The following is a 22,358-nucleotide window of genomic DNA, read 5'->3' on the forward strand; positions in this document are numbered from 1 at the left end:
AATCGCCCACAAGAACCAAACTGCTAGTCATCACTTTCATCTAGGGTGAAAAGTCCTTCTATTCCTGAAACACCAGTGAGCCTATTTTGCATCTAGTTGAGGCTTAAAATAAGGAAAACGTCCTGACTGTTCACTCCAAAATCTTTTATTAAATTGCACATTCTTGTAGAAATGCAGGCTCAGTCCTGCGCTTCTCACTATCCTAAGAATCTCCACTTTCACTAGATTTTACACTGCCTTCAAACAATCTGCAGGGGAAAGAAAACTCTTCTGTTATCTATTCCCAGAACATGTCCATTCTTCCTCGATGACAATCACTATGTGTGCGCATTCCTCTCTCTGCTAAACAATTCATCCCAAAGGCTGCAGTGAAGATCACGCTCAGTCACACTGTGGCCCTCCTCTTCTATCGGCTTCTGAGCTGAGTGCAGCATGGCTTCATTCTCTTCGCACCCTTCGCCCTCATCTCTTACACCTCTAAGTCAAGGCGACTGAGCTCGAATGTTCTGCTTTTCCTCATCTTTGCCCACGTTGTCTTCAGTTTCCTAGAGCCACCTCCTCACTTTCATCTCATACATGAATTTTTCTTAATCAAAAATATGATTTCCTAACAACACTATCCTGCCTAAATAAAAACAAGTCATCCTTACTAGCTACTCAAATTCATTAATCTACATAAAATGCCTCTTTAAAACTTTGTATTGGAAAAAAAGTAAAAAAGAGAACACATAAACATCTAAGTATTTATATTCATGATCTTCCCCGTAAATCTCACAATAAAAATGACTTCATATGTAAATAAAACTTTACCCATAATAAAATATTTATTTTAGAGGATAAAAGGAAATATTAATCTTACATGTTAATTGTAAAAATCATGTTTAATTATAGGAAAACAGCAAGTCATTTGTTCCAGCTTTTTAACAATCATTTAATCATGCAACATCATGATGTACTCTAGCACAATGCTGAAATGTTACCTAAGATGAAGTCGCTTCTACTAAGTTTACAGAATATATATTTGGGAACAGTTATTAAAAATAATTGCTCTAAAGGAACTCTAGATGTATTATTTTAGAAACAATATTCTAAAATACAGCAGTAAGCAACAGAAACTATTGCTCTTTATACATTTTTTGGCATAACACTGCCATACAGTTACAGAATTACAAAGTAAGTATTTTATAGTACCAGACAGATCCAGAAACTGGTTACAACTCCTACCACATACACATGGTATTGGTACCTCAAACACGCACAGCATTCGGTGACTCATACTGCAGATGGATACAGAGCACAGAGAGGGCAGGTGGCCACTAGAGAGTTAGAGCTCAGTGACAAGCAAAACACACCTCATAACATCCATACCCACTTCCCTGAAATATCTGAAATACAAAAACCTCAATAGTTTCCAACTTGAAATAGTGAGTAGACTCGGTTGATTTATTTTCTTAGGTAATGTAAAAGATAAGCCAATATCTTACTTAGGAACCAAGTAAAAGCCCTTTTTTATGAAAAGGAAAAAAATAAGCTTGTCAAAGGAACTATCACTCGCGCTCACTTGTTTCTCTTAATCACAGTGCCACACAATTACTTTGCTGCCAACTCTTCAGCGTGGGAGAAGATGCTTCTTCCATTATCCATTTATCACTGAGTCCCCTGCAGCAGCCAGTTCCTCAATTTAACTTATTAATAAAACCCCGACTGTCAGTACACAGAGACAAAGCAATTAAACGTGGCATTTGGTCATTCGGCCACTTCCATCAACCCAGTGGAAGGTTTCAGCATGGGACAGCCAGAATTCATGGCTCAAATGAGACTATAACTGGATCTGTTTCCACCCCATCCTGATCTCCTGGGCACAAATAGCTTAGAGCCAGTCTTGAAAGCACACCCCTATCTCAGAATGAATCTAGACCATTCTTAATCTGCTTCCAACACTTCTGGCACCTGCACAAACTTGTAATTGGTTATGTCTTATTTCTGTGGTTCCTTGTTACTGTTGTCAATCTTTTGTCTCCTTTGTTTTCTTCTTCTTCACATGAAAGTAAATCTACTAGCACTGAAAAAAAAAAAAAAAGCTCCTTTGACAATAAGTGCAGAACTTGAACACTGCTTAGTTCCGAAGCTTACAATATAATTAATCTCTCTAGTTATCACAAACTTTCCCACAAACACTTTTATGGTTTAAAAATGAAAATATGATAACCCTCCATCATTTAAATATTTTCTATAAGGTATTCTGATTTAGAAAAAAAGGCATTTCAGGATAATAACTGAACATTAATGCTTTTTCTCTGAATTACTTTATAAAGAAGTTTTGCACACATACCTACAGAAGAACAACCCAACAGAAATTCTGATTATAGAACTGGGGCAAGGAGTGGTATATTTATATGTTTCCCAAGATAGTTACGGAGAGCTATAATTTATATAGCAGATGCCCAACTGCTCACAATTTTCTAAGCAACTATAAAATGATGGCAAATAATTTACTGCAGGTATTTAGTGTAAAGTGATACAAATTCAAATTTTTTATGTAGCCCAGAAGTCACAAATCATAGGTGGCAAGGCCATCACGATCCAGAAGTTCTGAGGACCCATCATACCAATGAGAAGGGAACACCCCTGGGCTGGCTCCACCCTGAGATGCCCACTTGGCTTCCTAGTCACCTTTCCAACTCTGCATTCTATTTCCAGCCAGAGTTTGGGCCATAACACAAGCACTTCATAAGGTCCCCCACATGAAACTTTAATTTGAGAAAACAAACATATTAAGAAATTATTTTCCATAAACAACTGAAATAATAAACTTTATAACAGAACAGGAAAATGTACATGACAAAAAATTCTTTCTCTAATTTAGGACAAAAGCAAAAGAAGGCTTTTTAAATGTTTCTAGTAAGATTATAGCATAAAAGTTTTTCAAATCAATTTCAGATTCCTCCAAATGTCTACTAGAATTAAAATTGTAACAATTTCTCTAATATAATTCCATTTTCTGCATCCATCTGCATCTAGAAACAGGAAGCAAAGTACAGGTAAATATTACTTGTAGTAACTAAGGAAGGTTTAGAGTGAAATTTATAGCCTGTAGCAAAATTGAAGACAAAGCATAAATAGATACAGCAAACAACACAGGTGAATCTTTCTTACTCTAAACGTTTTTGTCAAATATAACACATTGTTCAATATTATGGTGCATCTACTCTTTTATGAACTAATGCTCTTGTCCTAAATGAAAATGTGTCCAAAATGATAAAGCACCAAAGTAAATGACATTAAAATAACTGATGTTCATGGTTCGGAAAGTTCCTCATGACAAGATTTTACAATGGAGTAAAACTGTAAACTTCTGAATGAAAACCATTTACATTCATTAAGGCACATCTGGATACCTACAGGCATTTGTATTTATAACTATATTAATTTCAGTAATAAGAGATTTCTAAAAACAGTCTGTCTCTGAACACAGGCTGCTGGGTGGGTTGGATAAACTAGAACAAAGGAGGAAGCAGGGTAGTACTCACTGTCACCGTAGAGATTACCCACACAAATCTGTTGCTGAAATAAACAGTACAGAGCTCAATGCTGAAAGTCAGTAGACGTACACAGCTAATTTCCCGGTACAACATTGATTCAGGCTCCTTTCCTTACAACTGTACCTAGATTTGAATGATTCCAGCATGTCTAATTCCAGCCTGCTTTATACTTAACACATATATCCCAAAAGAGAATTTTCTAAGTGGAAAAACAAAATAGAATCTTCAAAAACACTCACCTCAAGTAGACTCTAAACATCTATAGATATAATTACAATTAAGAAAAATAAAAAAATCCTTTCTTTTCTCAGGTCACAAAATACTGATTTTTATGAGAGCCTCAGGCATAGTTTTAAAAAATGCTTGACTTCTGCAGTGCATTATAAACTCAGCTATAATTCTATCATACACTTGGGAAGTTAAACATTAAAACAATTAGCCAAATATTCGCTGTCATTTTAAACAACTTTTGACCATTTGTTCTGGAGGTTTATTTACCAAAGTTATTTTTTTTAAACTAACTCATATGTAGGTAGCACTGTACTATTTTTCCCTTTTTACCAGATCATACATTTCACTCAGCTTAAATTATAAAAGGTAGGAGAGTAGGTAATTTTAGATGACAAAATATGAAAAGTGTAATGAATATGACAGATTTTATGGTTATGTTTATAACTGAATACTTAGCAAAAAGTCTTAGAACTTTCCTAGTAACTCCTGAGTTATCGATTTTTATCTCCTCAAAGCTGAAAAAAAGGTAGTCTCAATACCTAAAACAAGATAAAACTACACAATATAATTTTTTAATTAACAACTAGCCTTGATTTAGAGAAAGTAGATATTTCTCTTCTGTCATGATTGTTTTGAATTTCTTATGAGATTGAGATGAAAATGTATGTCATAATAATCTTTACAGAAATATATCTTATAGCTATATGTCATCACTTTACAGTATTTTAAAATATTTTCACGTTATCTCCACTGATATATGAAAGCACAAAATATTAGAAATGCACTAGACTCATTAAGCAATATGACATCCATTTGCCATGAATGCAAGCTGCTATGTTATCAATAGTCAATATTTAGTATCCTTGAAACCCATGGTACAACAATAAAGACTATATATTATATATTTGCAAGTGCTCAATGTTTCTAGCAATTTGGCCATGCTTCATTGCATTTTCTGTTAGCAGCTTCTCAATTATTTCTGCAAGCATATGGTAGTTTTAAAAATACAAAACATAGGAGTCAAACCTGGAGGGCAGTTTCATATCTAAGACACTCATAAACATATATCTATAGCTCTTATTTAAAAAAAACTATTAAATGTACAAAGTACTCAACAGAAAAAATTCTAGACACTCAATTTTTATCTGCAAAAGGAATGATATCCTCTTAACTTGTTCTGCACTAAATTATTCTCTCATTAGTTATTTACAGAGTAAATGTAGGAGACATACTGCCACATGTGAATATGTATTTAAAAAATACCTTAGGGGAAAAAGGTCACTAGTTTAGATGAAAGCCAGGTAACTCTCTCCTTGAGACTAAATATACTCAAATTAAATAGCACAATCTAACTAAATCCCTAATAAGGAATAATATTCTAAAATCTAAAATGTTAAATGAAATGTTTTCATTTCTAAGGACTCTGATATTTCACATTATATTCATTTATTTTAGTATTTGGTAATTGCTTAACATTTTTAGTAGTATTTGGCCACGTTTTTTATATTAAAAATTCAGAAAGTAGTTTGAACACATGCAAAATTGGTATGATATTCTGAATTAAATTCAGAATTCAGCCTTATTTGACAATCTACCTTCATCCCTTAAACCAATATGAAAATGTTTACTGAGACCTACAGGGACATTGCTACAACAAGCACCACAGAAGAGGGTGTATTTCTTTCATGTAAAAGAAATTGAAATGCAAGTCTAGATTCTTTCCCCAAGTCCTAATCCTCACCACAAAGCATCCAAAAGTGAAAACAGACAAATTATAGGATGAAGTATTCTATATCCTACTTATTGGATACAACATGAGTGACACTAAGATTCATTTAAGAAGTCAGAGTTAAGCAACTGCAATGCTTTAATGCAAATTTCAAAGCATTAAAATTACATTTCTAAAAATATAGTATGAGTGTGATTATCTTCCAGAAATCCTCTGTAGATAGTGTGGATTGATAAAGGCAAAAGAAGATTGTGTGATATGATAGAAACAAGATAGATTAAAAATTCTCTGGAGGGGCAAAAGTGAGTTAAACTTTCCTTAAACGCTTAAGAGAGATTTTATAAAGAAGTCAACTCCTTTCTAAAAGAATATCTCTATTCATTGCTTTGGCTATATCTGTATGAATGTTTTGGAAGTTCTCATCACAGTGTTTCTGATTATTTTCTGATTTGTAATACCATTACAGGGAATAAAATTATTTGTTTATAATCAGTGTTATTTAACACATTAAGTACTTACTAGAACCGAATATGTGTAATTACAAACTTCTCAAATTCAAAGTGTGTTAATCTAAAGATGCATTACATATGTATATTTTAAAGCAGACACTATGGACTAAGCAACATTAGTAATTTCACAATCTTCACAACACCAAGATATCAATGGTTTAGGGGACTACTTAACAGTGCAAGAAGCATGCCTTTTAAAAATGAATAATTTCCATTTTTGTTTTTTAATTCCGCACTCATTTGCATTCAGAATCAACCACCAAATTTATATGGGGCAGCCATAAAAAGTGAAGTTCTTTTCTTGGATTTCACCAAAATTCGTTTTTAAGCACTTAAGAGAAAATATTTTTATTACTTTAAACATACAAAATTTTTGAAATCATACAATTAAAACTCCCCTTGTTCTATTTAGATATCAACATAGGAGAACATCCTAATGTTTACTTGAAGTTCACATGGAAGCTGACAAAGATGGCGGCTCAAGGGAGTATACAGGGAGAGACAGCAGGGCTGACAGATGAGCAGGGGAGGTCAGAGCAACCCAAGGAATCCATTCCATTTATCAAAATCTACAAATAAACATACTGATGTGTTGTAATCATAGGATCCAAATTACTTTCTGAATACATCTGAGAAGACCAAACTCTTCCAGTTTCAAAATTAACCTAAAAATCAGGTAAAGGTGACTATATAATGAAATTATCCTGTTGATTTTCTTTATATAGTACACTGCAATCATTTGAGAAGACACACATTTGATATATCAAATACCTCATGATTATTTCTAGATACTTTGAAAGTAGCTTAAAATTTGAAAACTCGTATCCTAGAACCATTAGAGAATATATTCATTTATTGGATCTGGTCTTAAAATTTCTTATTGAATATTCAATCCATTGTCATCCAAAATAGCAACAAAGTTCTTACAACAAAAATCACAAACAAATGGCTAATATGTGAAATCCGACCTGTCTCTGTTCTTCAGGATAAATTAGACAGTACTTTTTTCTTCCTTTAACCTAAACTGGTTTGTGGCTTTCTGATAACTCACTGTAATAATACCTCATCATGGCCAGTGGTATTTTCAGAATTTTCACTGTCTTTGTTCTGATTTTCTCCTTCTCCATCCTTTTCAGAAGGAGATGAACTTTCCTTTTTTTCAGGAAGATTAGGGTTTGTTTTTTCAGGTTGAGAATTCAAATTCTCAGCATTACTGTCCTTTTCTGTGTTTCTTGGTTTGGCAGCTTCATGGCTGGGCTCTGGGCTGGGCCTGTCTGTCTCTTCCCCAGGCTCTTTTGGTACCACTTTTTTTTCTTCAACTGTTTTGCTACTTAAATGAACGGCAGAGGAAGAATTTTTGGAGTCCTTGGATTTCTTGTGCATAGAACTTTGGCTGTTTTGACTGGATGTAGGAGGGGCAGGCATTTTCTGGGCTTTGCCTCCCTCCAATTGTTCTTTTCTAGGTGGCCCCCAGATAAAATTCTCTGAAGGAGTGTAATGTTTCTGGGCAAAGCGGAGGAGCTTTCGCCTTTCTCTTCTGTCTCTAATTGTATAAACAAAATACTCCAGAGCACTCTGCTTAATATTGGGAATAGTATTTTCCACAAGAGCCTCATGAAGAATAAATTTTACAAGAGGAGCTTTAAAACTTTCATATCCAAGCTCACCAAGGCTTTTAAGAATACGGGTGATTCTTAAATAGTTGTGCTGGGACCTGGAAGAGAGGATTGGACAAAATGAAGAGGGAAAAAAATCAGGTGGAAGAAGGCAAAATGTTGGCAAAGAATTCTTTTCTATGGAAGTACAAGAAATATGCCTTATGACTTTGTTAAACTCATATCAGGCACTGTGAAGAATGAATCAGAATGTATTAAACCCTTATACCTCAATGTAATCTCTGTGAAACTCAAATGTTTACAATAAACTCTCCTTTTCCAGTTCTCCATATTAGAAAAAATATTTAGGTTTAAATTCATCCCCACTGATGCTGAGTTGTTTATTACATTCATCAATGACTGAGAGTCGACTAGTTAGTGACTTACATAACAGAACACTTAACAGTAGCTACTACCCACAGCCATTCATGGCATTCATGACATCTTCTCCAATCATCACAAGTGGGGGGTGAGGGTAAAAACTGTACTCTTGCAATTGTTCTATTTTATTAGTTACTGTTGATAATCTCTTACTGTACTTAATTTATACATTAAACTATCAAAGGTAGATATGTACACTTTCCCCAGGTTATACGAATGCCTGTCCTATTTTAAAATTAAGGCCATTACTGGATTAACTCTTTCCCAGTCTATTTTGTCCTAACTCATAATCTACCTCCCCCCACTTCACTCAGCTCAACCCTTCGCTTCTCACACATGCCTGGCCAAATCCTAAAGTAGTCCTCAGATACATATATCAATTGTGTGTATATCATAACTCAGGCATTTATTTATCTAATATTGCCACATAATCACAATTGGCAACCACTAAGGTGTAGGAATAAGTATCAAATTATTTGGGAAGAGTGAAGAAGAGTATTGATAATTATTTGGCTATGGAAGGGAATGGTTCCATGGTTTTATATTTTAGTGAGAGAGTTTAGACAAAACAAAACATCTTAATGCTTCTGATTAATCAAATACTGGGAAAGCCAAGCCCAACAATTTTTATTATCTCCATCCTCTGCATGTTTACCAAAAAAGTATTATCTTAAAATTCAACTCTTTGAATCTCAAAGTGTAAAACATAGCACAGATCTGTTCCAGTTTTATGAATCTGTATTATTCAATAGTGGTTTGAGACAACACAACTTGGGTGAAGTTAAGACTATATACCATTAATGGCAAGACTGACTTGTTACGTTCATTTGGAATTCCTGTTTCAAAACAGTGACAAAATTCTTAAGTGACATCTACTTCATAAGCATGAGAAAGAGATGCGTGGAAACATATAAGGTTAAAAAAAAAAGAAGGCCTATATGATGAAACAAATACTATATTAGCAACCAGCTCAATTTCCAATAACCAATCTAAAATGAATGGTCAAGTTAAAGAGAGGAGCTGGGTTTCTGGATAGACATAAAAGCAGTAAATATCTTTGATATTGTCCAGGGCTAGATGGGTGAAGAGAGAACACAGTAGACAGAAAACAAAAGTTAGAAGGGATTCCAGTTCCTAAAATATGACTCAGTAATCAAGGCTGACTACAAATAAAATTGGAGTTACACCTTAGTGCTTGGTCTATGTATTTTTACTTTCATGTCTGAAAATATTTCACTAAAATGCCAATTTTATTTAAAATTTTAATTTTATTTAAATTTTATTTATGATTAAATTTGTTTGAATTGCTAAATGAGCATGTTCACTTGTTCATCCAATGTTATTTCATTTCTCTTTGATTCAATATTTTTCCTCACTTAGCTACTATAAATATATTGAATTCCTTGTGTCCCCTAAAAAACTCAAGATGCCGTACAGATTAAAACACGCATAAGATATGATAGTTAAGAATAAGTCAGAAAAGAACCCAAATGAAGAAGAAAACAGACATGTTCATACCATCCCACGTAATTTCTTCAAATCTAGTCAACAAATTTGTTGACAACTAAATCAGAAGAAGAAAGATGTTTTCTGGGGAGATTCTCAGACACTTAATCCAGAGTTGGCAAAGGGAAAGACACTGGATGGAGGCAGGGAAAGTGGCGGGGGGAGCAGAGGAGTGAGAAGGCTGTGAGTTCAGGCTCCCTTCCCTGACTAGAGCCAGGATATTATTTAGTTAGAGCCTTCAGAAAGGGTTCCACTTCTAGCTATAAATCAGAGGATCTGATAATTAAATCCCAAGGAAGAGTTAAGCTGAAAATTTTGTCCGTATCAATAGGTCACTTGCCTACAGCTTTCTTTGACAGTGTGATGTAGTGCTTAGAAACTGTGCCCATCGCGTCTCGGCCTTTTGGCTAAGATCAAGTGAAACTGTGCCCAGAGTTGGTAACTTTCATTGCTAGGTAGTTGTACATACACTTACACTTTAAGTGACCTACATAACAAATTCACCTTGAGTTATAAATTAACAGGTCTTGCAGTCAGGATTGTAAAGTTTTATGCCCATTTCTTCCAGTGTTTCAGCAAGCTACCATTTTTAGTAACGTTTAGTAAAAAGAAAGTTCAATATTAATATTTATACCTATTTTACCAAAGCAAGGTGGAAGTTCTAGAAAGATACAAGAAATTTAAATAGCTGATGCCAAAATTCTGATTGTTTTGGCCAGGGAGAAATTTCTTATATAAGTTTTAATTTTTTTCTCTTAGTACTTGCCCAGTTCAGCTAATTATAATATGCTAAAAAAAGTGCTTTTAAACTGCCAGTTTTATTGTCCAGCACTTGTAAGTAACCCTATAATTAAAAAGGAAAAAAAAAAAAGCCAGTTCGCATATGAAGAAAATATTTTAAAAACTAAACTCTGGTTATAAGTATAAAGGAATGTTATAAAATTTTAAGCCAAAAATAGCTAAACAAATCCAAGTAAGCTATGTTAAGTTTTTTTTTATAGGTTGGGATTTATTAACCAAAAAACAGATTTTGATTTTTTTACCTAAATAATGAAGACAACTGCAATTTTTCTATTTTAGTAAAAAATACAGGAACATCTCATTTTTATTAAATGATTTTTATACATCAGGGACTTACTTTATGTGTTTAATAAAAAAAGAAATCATGTTTCAAAATGTTAGAAACAGCTTGTACCCCAAGAGGCTTACAGCCTGGTAGAGGGGATATGAAAAACTGTATACACACAATAACCATAAATTCTAAGGAACGTGGCACAGAGCGGGACAGAGGCCACACTGGGCTGCTACTGGGAGGTTTCGGGAAGAAACCATTTTGAAGCTGAACAGCAGAGTTTCTACCTAGAATTTTGCTCTTTTAGTTGTTGCTTTGTTTGTTTTAGAATATAGAACAAAATGCATTTAGATTTGCTTTTGAACCCAAATTCCTAGGCCCAGCTACCAGCTCTTCCTATTTTCCATAGAGAATTCAAACCATAAGAAAATGCCATTGATTTATCACAGGGCTTTACTCACTCATTCAGATGCTGAAATCTTTCCTGCCAGTTAATGGCCCGAGCAACATTTCCAGTTTTATCAATCAATTTTATCCCAAAAAATTCTAGCATCATTTTATAAGCCAGAAGGAATCTTCTAATTGCTTCTTTTGTTTTTTTGAATTCCTAGTATTAAAAACAAAAACAGAAAAAGTCAGCTGAAATGATCTATAAGAACAATAAAATAACCATATTATTTGGCTACTTCATATAAAATGAAATGAGCTTGCATTACCTCAATTTCATATGTAGTTAGTTCTTTAGCATAAAAGTTCAAGCCTTGTTCTCTGAGGGGAAAAAGCCTATTTAAAAAAAAATTAAGTTTTTCTATTAGCATTGTCTGGAAAACATATGATAAATAGGGCATGGTTCAAGATAGAAAAGATGTAACTAACCACTGAATGTAAGTGTGGTTGTGCTCCAGTTTTTCATAGTCTCCTTTCCATTTGTTTAAAACTTCTTCAATGTAAACACCTAGATAGTAAATATTGAGAAAATGAACCAGACATTTAAAACATTGTAAAGGCATTGTAAGATTTTAATCACCTGAGGTTTATATCAAAATTTCAAAATTTTTTAAAAAGCACACAAGAATAATGCTTGTAAAAGATGAATAACATATGGCATATACTGTTATGTAATAAGCTTATTAAAAAAATAAGTGGCACCTCAAATTACAGAACGTTCTATTGGGCAATGCACTCTACAGCAAACTGTACTGTTTTGTACATAAAGTTTTATTAGAACACACCTACACACATTCATTTATGTATTGTCTGTGGCTGCTTTTTATTACAATAGTAGGGTAGAGTAGTTGCAACAAAAACTAACTATTCTGCAAAGCCTAAACTATTTACTATCTGCCCATAAACTATTTTACTTACTGTCCATTCCAGTGTTATTTATCCCCATTTTATGAATGAGGAAATTGTACAATTTGTTCAAAGTCACACACTAGCAAAAAAAGTAAATCTAGGGGTAGAACATAGGTCATTCTGGTTCTAGGAAGTAAATCCTTTTCACCATGTCTCAGTGTTCCCCTTTAACTTATTATAACAAAATCCTTTTACTTGACCAGGTGGCCATTTAATCAATCATACAGAAAAAACACAACACTCCTCTAAACACAACTCATGTCCTTCTTATTTCTTTTGAGATCGTCAGTGTGTAGAGAAGGTCTGCCTCAGAGAATTTGGTAAAAAGGTGTTTTGAATTATACTGTTGGCTTTATTAACATGCTAAACCATTTGCTTTTGTAATTTTTTGTTTTCCATCCAACTACCTCTACTCCTACTTAGTAAGTAAAAAAAGCCATCGTAAATTATGCTTACTGGCAAGTAAGTGTGTGTGTGTGGGGGTGGGGTGGGGGGGGTGGGTGGGTGTGTGTGTGTTTGTACACACTGGAAAGTGTGTGAGCTGATGTCATTTATATAATATACTAAAGTAACATTTTATGGTGATCTTAGCTGACTTCCACCAATCTTGTAAGAGTTTAAAATAAATTTTGTGATGAAGATTAAAAAAATTTAATGTACTGCTTGAACTTAGTGCTTTTAATTATTACCTCAAAAATAAATTTGCTACTGTATTATTCATTTGTGTTATTTTATTCTCTGGTTTTTGTAATAAGTCTCTGATACTTTGTGATCAAGTATGTAAGTATTTTGGTTATGCATTGCAAATGAAATAATGTGTTTTCTTTTTACTGTGGTGCTTTATTTTTTCGTTGTACATAAATCATGTATTGCAATATAGTCATGTTCTCTTTAACAAAAAACAAAAATAGTTAAAGACTGCTACAGGTTTATGTTCAATGTTTTTAATACTCAAAGGCATTGCTTTAGCTAAATTTTATGAAATTCAAATCAGTGAAATTAACACTCTATTATTGCCTATTTCTTGCTCCAAATACTAAACAAAAACAAAAAAAAACCTAGCAACTTAATTTACATATTTCCATTGGCTTAAAAAAAGCATATTTGTCACTGGTAAATATAAAAGTACATTTTTGTCCAGGTTTCTCCTTCAAATGAGCAGAGTTTTGGGACACCAGAAAGTTCAAGACAAGCAGAATTGGTCATCTTAGCAATGTTCTCAAGTCTTCACTTCCAAATGGCACATTTTTCAGTGAGCAATACTGGCACTCCTTCCTCCCTTTTATACAGCCTTTATGTCTCCTTCCAGTTTGTTCAACAAATGCAAGATCTCGCCATTCTGAATGTCTTGCAACGCATGACTCTCATTCCCTGACTCACAGGGAATGCTGTGATTTGCCTCAGTTTTCACTGAGAAAAAAATCAAATCAGAAATATCTGGCCACCTCATCCAGAAAAGGGCTCTAAGGAAAACAGTGGCTTTAGCTTCACTGGTTTGACCTAGATAAAGTTAAGACTGGGGCCTCAGCGAAATGTGCAATTTTGTGGTCAAATTATCATAGCAGCCATATCCTCTCCCTGTGGGTTTGGAAAAGATCCTACAAGGGCAACTGTAGAACTGTAAAGGAGGCACGTTTATATGGCAGAGTTGGATGGAGATTTACTGCATCTTCAGCCCTCTTCCCAGAATACTAGAATATTAAATTGGCATGGTGTAGCTTCCTAATCCTTGATTCTTAAAACTGACAGGAAAGACATTCCATTCACATTCTAAATAATTTTTAGGTCTGGCATACTGGAAAAAATAGAGGACCCTGGAACCTAGATCCAACTTTACAATGAACTGAGTAACCCCAGCAAGTCAGTCATTTAGGCTTTTAAGTCCCGGGGATCTCCTCTTTAAGATGAGAGGGCTGAACTCAATCTCCTTTGAAATCCTTAATAGCCTAAGATTCATTCTATCATTCTATAAATCTCTTTTAGGCTTACAAAAAGTTAACCCTACTACCTTTCAGATAATAGCCATGGTATACAGGTATTGGGAAGGTATCACTAACCGATAACTATTTTTACAGGATTTACCAAGTAGTGTCCATACTCTAGGGTGTAGGACTGGGCAAATTAAAGCCAATCAATGAACAAATGCAGGAAGAATGTACTAATCATGACTAAACAAGGAACACCCAAGTGTATGTTATCATTTAAAGTTTGCTTTTTATCAAGGTATCAGATTACTCACCATCTGGCTTAAATGGAATTTTATTCTTATAGAAACGAAGATTGCTCAAGTCATTTTGATATCGGATATCTTTGAAGTTCTGCTAAAGGAAAAAAATGAATCAACCTCTAATATATGAAAATAAAGAAAGGGCACAAGGACCCTTCTTTCATGTTTTCTTATTGGCACCATAAAATTAGAAAAACAGCAGGGAAATATTTTACATTTAAAAAAAAATCTATACTCTTACTGGGTACTGGTGTCGGTATTTATACAAATCCCTTGCAGCATAAAAACTTCTCTTTGGTTTGGCAGTTGCTTCCGTGGAATCACTACCCTAAAATAAAAAGTGAAACTCCTTTTACATGGAACATTTCACTGAGAACTTTCCAGAAAAAAACTAAAAATTGTGAATACCCATAAAGAAACCTGAAAATTGCAACCTGACAAGATTAGTGAAAATATTACATTTTTAAAATTATGCTTTCTAGCAACATTTACCTTATTTACATCAAATACTTTTGTCCTAAAGTATATTAGTAAATAATAAACTTTACTGTTCATCAAACACCTACAGAGGACAAATATTATGGATCAATATCCATCAGAAATAGAACTCAAAATGAATTCAAAACATGTGTTTTACCAGTTGTTACACAAGTGATCATACACAGGCTTGTTTTGAAATACTTCCTATAATGCTAAAAGTATTATGCTAAATCAATTCTACAAAGAAAACTGTCATTAACTTTGCACCATTTAGCTATACTTGGATGTCAAGCAATATTTATGAAAGCAAAGAAGGATTTCGAAACAAATTAAATAGGTTTTCTAAACTCCATCCTTTATAGCACTATAACAAGTACACAAAGGCATGAAGAATCATTGTTCATTCAATGTTGATACTATGATATATATCAGCAAATTTAAACATATACACATAAAGCAGTAAAAAGCTCTCAGATGGAATGAACAGCAAGTTGAAGTAATTTATGTGGTACTTGAGCCATTTACATTCTAAGTAAAATTCCCCTCACCATGATGTCATTTTTAACATATAAGATGCAGGTCAACACAATTAATTTGCATTCTCTAACTATATATGCTATGATAATGCACTAAAAAGTGCTTTGTATCCAGTACCAAGCAGAAGGACAATGAGAGTGATGAACATGAGGGAGACTACACTGTGTAGATGTTAATATTCATGAAGAGCTTTGCTCCAAATCTTTATCTTCTCACCCCCACCATTCGTGTTGACAGACTGGCATCTCTAAGCAGTTTTCACACATTTGTGAAGCGGTGTGATTCTCACTCTTACTACAAGTACAGAGAAGCTTACTTTAGCACCAAATCCTCTGATGTTTAACATTAGTTACTCTGTCATGTTGCGTGAGCAAGGAAATCTTCAATTCTGGTCCTTGCCACATGTTTCAAAATAGCTCTGCTTAGCAAGTTTCTGAATCTATTTAGTGTAAGCTATACTATATGAATCATCATCCTACATTTGTGTTGAAAGCACTTTTTCATTTATGAAACACGTGTATTATTTCACGATTCTTACAACACACCTGACAATTACAGTGTTTCCATCTTAAAAACAAAGTAACTGCAGCTTACAGAAATTGAACAAGCCCCAGAGCCCAGTGACAGTGTAAGAACTAGTCAGTTACAGGTATAACTAATCAGGTCTCAATCAATTTCAGTCCCACCAAAAGTGAAAGATAAATGGAAACCTTGGTATAAAATCAATAGCCCAAGATTTGGAGTCAAGAGACTAAGGTGAGTCTTAATTCTGCTACTTACTATTTGTGAGGCCTTACGCAAATCACGTAGCTGAATCTTAGTTTTATCACCTGTGAAATGGAGCTAATGACTCATGTCCTACCTGGTCCAAGGATTACCATGAGAATGACTGTATGGGTTTCATCCTCTAAGTGTAATTACCTGCCAGCATCTGTCACTGCTCCTCCAACCCCTATTCTTTTTTGAACTTACTATCCTGACCTCTTTCGCCTGCTCAGGCAAGGATTTTTGCTCTTTATCATACCATTCTTCTTCACTAGGTCATCAAAATTCCTCTCTGCTGAACCATTACCCCAGCTGACACCAGGGGGTACATCTATAACTAAAATAAACATACATCTTCCTTGACCCAAGTGCACTCCAACTAAAGATCCAACCTCTGCTCTCCGTTGTAGTAAATCACCACCAAAGAATTTCTCATCCTCCCTTTCTTCTCCTCTTCTGCCCTCGTCCATGACACACCACAGCAGTTCAGCCCTCCATGATAATGGTTCCTAGGAACTTGACCAACAAATCTCCATCTTGCCAAACCTTTTCACATGTTCATCTCAAGTGACTTCTCAGCACTAGGGTGAGTTAAGGCTTTCCTCCTTCCTGAAACATTGCTAGTATTTGGCTTTCAGAATTTCATACTCTCCTGATTTACTTTGTGTCTCACTGGTTCTCTTTGTCAGCCTCCACTTCTGGCTCAACCCATCTGATCTCTTATCTTCCCAGAACTTTAAATGCCACCAATCTTAAATGCTAACTCCAGTCCTGCACTGAGCCTCTATTTATACATACCATTAACTATCCAACATCTCCATTTGGATTTCCAACAGGATATAAAACTTAAAAAGCCTTGATTTAAAGCTGCTATTTCTCTAGACTTCCTCATCTCAGTAAATTGTTGTCTGATATTCACTGGGACCAGGACGACAGCAGTGCAAGTGGTTAGAGCTTCCCCTGCAAAATATTTTAAAGGTAGCTCCAACAGTGCTCGCAAATAGATCGACTGTTAAGAACAGGGAACAGATGAGGTTGACAGTAAAAACATAAAATCAAAAAATAGATTGGGGGGGGAAGCAGATTTGTTTAGACGTTAGATGGTAATGCCAACAAGCATTAAAGGAAATGGAGCAGAGTGGATTACTGTTTATCGAGGTTGCAATTCACTGTTTGAAATGGTATTTATATTGTTTTATAAGAATGACCTGGCTATAGTTGATGTTTTTTAATATCATAAACTTTTGTTGAAGTTTACTTAGATGGGAGATGACTAAAAGGGAAAAACACTGAATACAGCATCTGATACTTTTCTTAGGTGAAATTAGCAGTGTGAATGAGGAAGCTGCAAATCTGAGAACAAACCGGAGGCAGAAGGTATTCAGGATTTCAACAAGTCCAAGGTTCTGACTTTGGTAACAAGCATAATCGGGTTTGCGTAATTTTTTCCCTTTAAGATCTGGACAAGTTTCTTTCTCTATAAGCCTCAGCTTTCTCTAACACCGGAATTAAAAACAGCAAACCCCTACCTCCAAGTTGCAGTTCATTTTAAAAGCATGCTTAGCTAGAACCTGCACTAAGATTTTATAATTTCCCCTTTCCTGAACAGAGATCATCTCAGGGTGGACAAAGTATCTCTGGAATATGTGGGTGATTGTTCCCCCGTGGTCACACTGACTTTGGACTCCGTTTTTCCACTCTCACTCCCCCATAGCTGATAAAGAGGAGGCCTAATGCAGAACCACAAACCTTCAATGTGATACACACTTCTTCAGTTCCTCCTTTGTAAAGTTTCTGATTTCCAGTCCCTCCGAGGTTAAGGGGCCATTTATCTTTTCACTAACCTCACTGCCAAACTGTACTAGTCAAATGATTTAAGCACCGTTGGATCAACAAGTCTTCTGGGTGAAATACGATGTTTGAAGAACGTCCTGAACTCTATGAAAGGCCTCAGTCACTTGGGGAAAGAACCATGGCATTTTAACTTTGGATGGGGACCTTCTATGATACTTAATGGCTGTAGACCCGCTGTAGAGGCGACTGCTGGCTGCTTGGCAATTGCAGTCCCATCTTATTCGGAATAATTGTTGCCAACAGCACGCACTGGACGAGTTTTCACATTCCTCTATTTTTAGACAGCTTCCTCCCACCCCTCCATCGCATCAGCCAGCTGCGCTGCAGAGGCAAAGAAAACACCTAGGCGAGTTGGGGTTGCCTGGAGGGACTTTCCGGCGTGCGCTCGGCCAGGCCCCGGGCCGGAGCGGGCGGCCCGGTGTCCCCCGCCACCCAGGCTCCCGGGTCCACGCGGAGGGGCTGGGGACAGGCTGCCGCCCTGCAAGCTGTACACTGCCCTCCCGACGCCAGGGACCCGGGCGCCCCAGCCCGGCCCGAGGCCACCCCGGGCCGCGTACCTGCTCGGCGCCCGCGGGCTCGGCGTCCTCGTCGGGCGCGGGGCTGGCGCGGGGCCGCCCGCCGGCTCGCTCCGGAGGCTGCGCGGGCTGCTCGGGCTCCTGCCCCGGGCCCTGGCCGCCGCCACCCGGCCCCGGCTCGTCGGGCTCGGGCTCCGAGTCCGTCTGCCAGGTGGAGTCGCAGTCCTCCACGGTGGTGGGCTCGCGGAAGCTGACCCCGCCCAGCAGGTTGCCCATTGAAGAGGCGGCGGCGGGCGCGGGGCTGCGGGCGCGGGGCTGCGGCGCGGGCGCGGGCTGCGGCAGGCGCTAGGGCCCGGGCATGGCCGCGGCCGGCAGCCTCGCGCGCCCGCACTGCCTCAGCGCGCCGAGCTCAGCCGGGCCCCCGCGCGGGGAGGAGCCCGCCGCCCCGGGGCCGCTCACGCTCGGGCCCGCCCATCCCGCGCCTCTCCTCCCCGTGCGGGACCGGCGCCCGCCCGCAGGGACGCGCCTCGCCTCCACGCCACTTCCACCCGGGAGCGAGCCCCGCCTGGGCTGGGCCTTCGGTGGCGCCGGGAGTGGCTCGGTGTCCCGGGGGCCGGGAATCACCAGCCAAGCGGGAAGAGTGGTCCAGGACTGGCGTGGACGCGGTGTCCAAGGAGTTGTCACCGTCGGCAGACGGGTACTGTCCACACCCCCGCCCCCTCTTCCGGCTGGTCCAAGAGGAAGATAAATGAGCTGCAGCAGCAGAAGACAAAAGCTGATGGTGACAGGGCACCGTATAAACAGGAAATCCAAGCCATTAGGGCAGCCACTGAGAGTCCCGGTGGTCTAGGTAAAAGGCAAAGCTATCAGTCACCTCATCTAAAGAGCAAACGTCTCTGAAAATCGAAGGGTCTAGTTCATTGATCTGCGTTTAGCTTTAACAAGGACCCACTGCATGGTTTTAGTAGCACCCACTCCAAATCTATGCTCTCCATAGAAAAATCTTAGAAGCCTTAGGACAGATAGGGCTGGTTCTAAGGGCAGACTCCTTGGCCCCTTGGTCTACTGTGTAAGTGACAGGAGGAGGAGAACCAGGTTGTAGTACTTGAAAATAAAATAACAGGACCAATAAGTGAGGCAGAGAAAAGTGATGATGGTATTTGTACGCTGACTTTCTAACTGAAGAGAAAGTCTCCTGAGGGCAGCTGTCATCTGCCTCACCACTGCAGTCAGTGCTAGGGACCATGCAGCAAATTTGGCAGGTCCTCAGTAAACCTTTATTGCATATGGACTGAGAAAATGGCTTAGAGATATAAGATTAAATAGCTATACTTGACAAGTGCTTCCTGATGAAACAGGAGTTCAACTGAGGCAAATAGGAGAAGGGGACCAGGAACTAGAGAAAAGATTAGACCAAGAAGAATTAACCTAGAAAGTAACACACATGTACAGGAAAGCAATGGGAGTCAACTCCCTGTATAGCTATCCTTATCTCAAGTAGCAAAAACCCTTGGTCATATAAATAAATAAATAAATATTTATTTATTTATTTATTTATCTTTAATTGAAAAAAAAAAAGTTTAAGTCAACATAGAAGGGCTGTTTCTAAGGGAAGAGTCAGATGAACATCCCCCAGGCAAATCAAGATGTGACTGTCACTAATCTTTCTGACCTTGAACAGGTCACCATAGAGCTACTTGAAAACTCAATTTCGTCATCTGTAAAATGGGACCAGATTTTCTCTCTAGAGTAGCTTTCCGCTTTGACCTTTATGATCTAATGACTGGTAAACACTTTAATAATAGACACACAACACACAAAAAAGACTTTTTTTTTAATCATGATATGAAAGCTGACCCAGACAAAATTATAGCATAAAGTAATGAACAGGGAGGATTCATGCCTGCCTGTCTGAAATAAGTACTTTCTCACTGTCTTTCTACAGGCTACAAGGCCTTCCTTCTGCTTTGTACCCCTCTCCTCCTATCCACACATTTCTGTAACAAGGTATATCTTTAACGTGAGGACTGCAACAATCTCACAGAATGCTTTTCCAGCAATAGTATCTCCACCAATGAGCTCACCCCAACTCCTTCCTCCCATCTTCAAGACCAATGAATTCTGTATGTAAGCAACTTATGTAAATTTCTCCCTCTTTTGCCTTTAAAACCTTCCCCTTGCCTCAACCTTCCTAAATATACCCATAGTTTACTCCTGTATGCCATTGTAGTGCACTGCTGTTCCCAAATAAATATCATTATTCTTTGGAGAATCTCTCTCTGATTGTTATTTAAATGGACAATGCCTTGATGAAGAAAATATTGGGCAGCTGCAAAACACATGAATCCAGTGCTAAAAGTTGGGGATTTGGTTTTCCATTGGCAGAGAACCAGAACACACTGTAAAAGTAGATGTTGTCCACCCAGCCTTAAAAATTCGAAGACTTGTAATGTAAAAAGTGTAGAGACAGCTGCTGTGCCCCAGCTGCTCTGTCAGTTGGTCCAGGTGTGTGTAGATTATAATTGGCCTTGTATTCTTTTCTCTCCTGTTAAGTAGAGGTTTATCCCCCACTCTTGAATTGGGGGTAGCCTCAGCAACTTGCTTGAGAAACAGGACCTGGAAGAAGTAATACTCTGGGATTTTCAAAGTTAAGCCATAAGGAAGCCTGCATTTTCCAGCTGGTTGTCTTGGACTATTCCTCTGATGGCCCTGAGTTGACATGCAAGAAGTTCAGCTACCTAGAGATTGCCATGCTGGAAAGACCACTGGATACGGACTCTGGTTACCCGTCCCAGCTGAGCCCCACCTTCAACATCAGCTGCAGATTTTCCTGGTTTTTATTGAATCCTCCAGACCAGCCCATCTACCGGAGAGTATCTTTCAGTGTTACCGCCACTGAACCTACCTGGAGCAAAGAAACCACCCAGCAGAGCCATGCTCAATTTCCTATCCCCCCAAACAGTGATGTGTAATAAACTTGTTCTTGTTTTAGGTCACCTATTTTTTGCGATAGTTTCTTGTATGGCTATGGACGATGAAACAGTGAGAAGCATCTGTGTAAGCCTATATGTTTGTACATATAAATGTATAAGCAGCTGCTGTAATTACGCCCTTACCTTTTCCCATATCTTTTGGAAAAATTATCAGTTTTCCAGGGTTCTAGATCATGTGCCAATTTTGCAATATATTTTTAAAGAACATAATTTTACATGAACTATTACAACTTTATATAAAATAAAAAATTTAAAGTGAGTTTGGAGCAGTAAGCTTGCCTGCATTGTGTCCTATTTAGTTTTTAATAAAGCTAATTCTGGAGATCTCTTATCCTTAGGTTCTATCCACAGAAATAGAATAACTAAACATTTTCATTTTTTCTGCCTTTGAGAGCATATAAAACTCCTGCATTAACAGTAAAGAAGAATGACTTTGCTTCATACAAAAAATTAATCACTTTTGGGCATGGTGGTGTGCCCCTGAAGTTTCAGCTAGTCAGGATGCTGAGGTGGGAAGTTGCTTGAGCCTAGGAGTTGGAGGTCAGCCTGGGCAACATAACAATACCTTGTCTCAAAACAAAGGAGAGCAAAAGGAAATTTCATCATTTGGCCCAGTACCAGGCAAATATTAATTTATCAGTGTATGTTAGTTCCTGTCATTACCCAATTCTAGTAATTTTCTATTCATTATTTATCCACTTAATCATTATTTAACAATGATGAATTCAACAATTATGTAAGTCTATATGGGATGAGAAGGAACAACTATCACAGTGAGCAATAATAAAATAAATTGTCTGGTTCCCTGAATCCAGATTCTACCCTGAATGATGCAGATAGTATGGCTATTCTCCAACATAATTTTGCTTTCAACTTTGTTTTGAATGCTGTGAAGGCTGGGGCCATCTTGAGGAGGAACTGGGGCTTCATGTAACTTTCAATAACAAAGGGATTTCTGTCTTTTTAATTGTTGATATAAAATGACAAATATTTTGCTATCAAATAT

General features: G+C 37.4%; 1 protein-coding gene across 2 annotated transcripts; it reads right to left on the reverse strand.

Moving 5' to 3' along the window:
- Positions 1-795: 795 nt before the first annotated feature.
- On the reverse strand, positions 796-18,667 carry Ogfrl1 (opioid growth factor receptor like 1). 2 transcript variants are annotated; one of them, XM_074080206.1, is made up of 7 exons: positions 18,402-18,667; positions 14,450-14,536; positions 14,221-14,299; positions 11,502-11,580; positions 11,342-11,408; positions 11,087-11,232; positions 796-7,725 (listed from the first exon to the last, which is right to left on the reverse strand). In XM_074080206.1, the coding sequence occupies exons 1-7, from the start codon at positions 18,633-18,635 to the stop codon at positions 7,059-7,061; spliced, it is 1,359 nt and encodes a 452-aa protein (XP_073936307.1). In that variant the 5' UTR covers positions 18,636-18,667; the 3' UTR covers positions 796-7,058. The 2 variants fall into 2 exon arrangements, with proteins under 2 accessions (XP_073936307.1, XP_020030438.2); XM_020174849.2 differs by having other exon boundaries at positions 14,221-14,302.
- Between the last annotated feature and the right edge of the window lie 3,691 nt (positions 18,668-22,358).

The sequence above is a fragment of the Castor canadensis genome, chromosome 1 (assembly GCF_047511655.1).
Source record: "Castor canadensis chromosome 1, mCasCan1.hap1v2, whole genome shotgun sequence".
NCBI classification, from domain to species: Eukaryota; Metazoa; Chordata; class Mammalia; order Rodentia; family Castoridae; genus Castor; species Castor canadensis.

Coding starts and splice junctions, on each gene's coding strand:
- Ogfrl1 (XM_020174849.2), bottom strand. CDS start 18,635: ATGGGCAACCTGCTGGGCGGGGTCAGCTTCCGCGAGCCCACCACCGTG. Junction 11,581..14,220: donor AATTCCATTTAAGCCAGATG/GTGAGTAATCTG, acceptor TTTACTATCTAG/GTGTTTACATTGAAGAAGTT. Junction 7,726..11,086: donor AGATTTCAGCATCTGAATGA/GTGAGTAAAGCC, acceptor CCTCTCTTCCAG/GTCCCAGCACAACTATTTAA.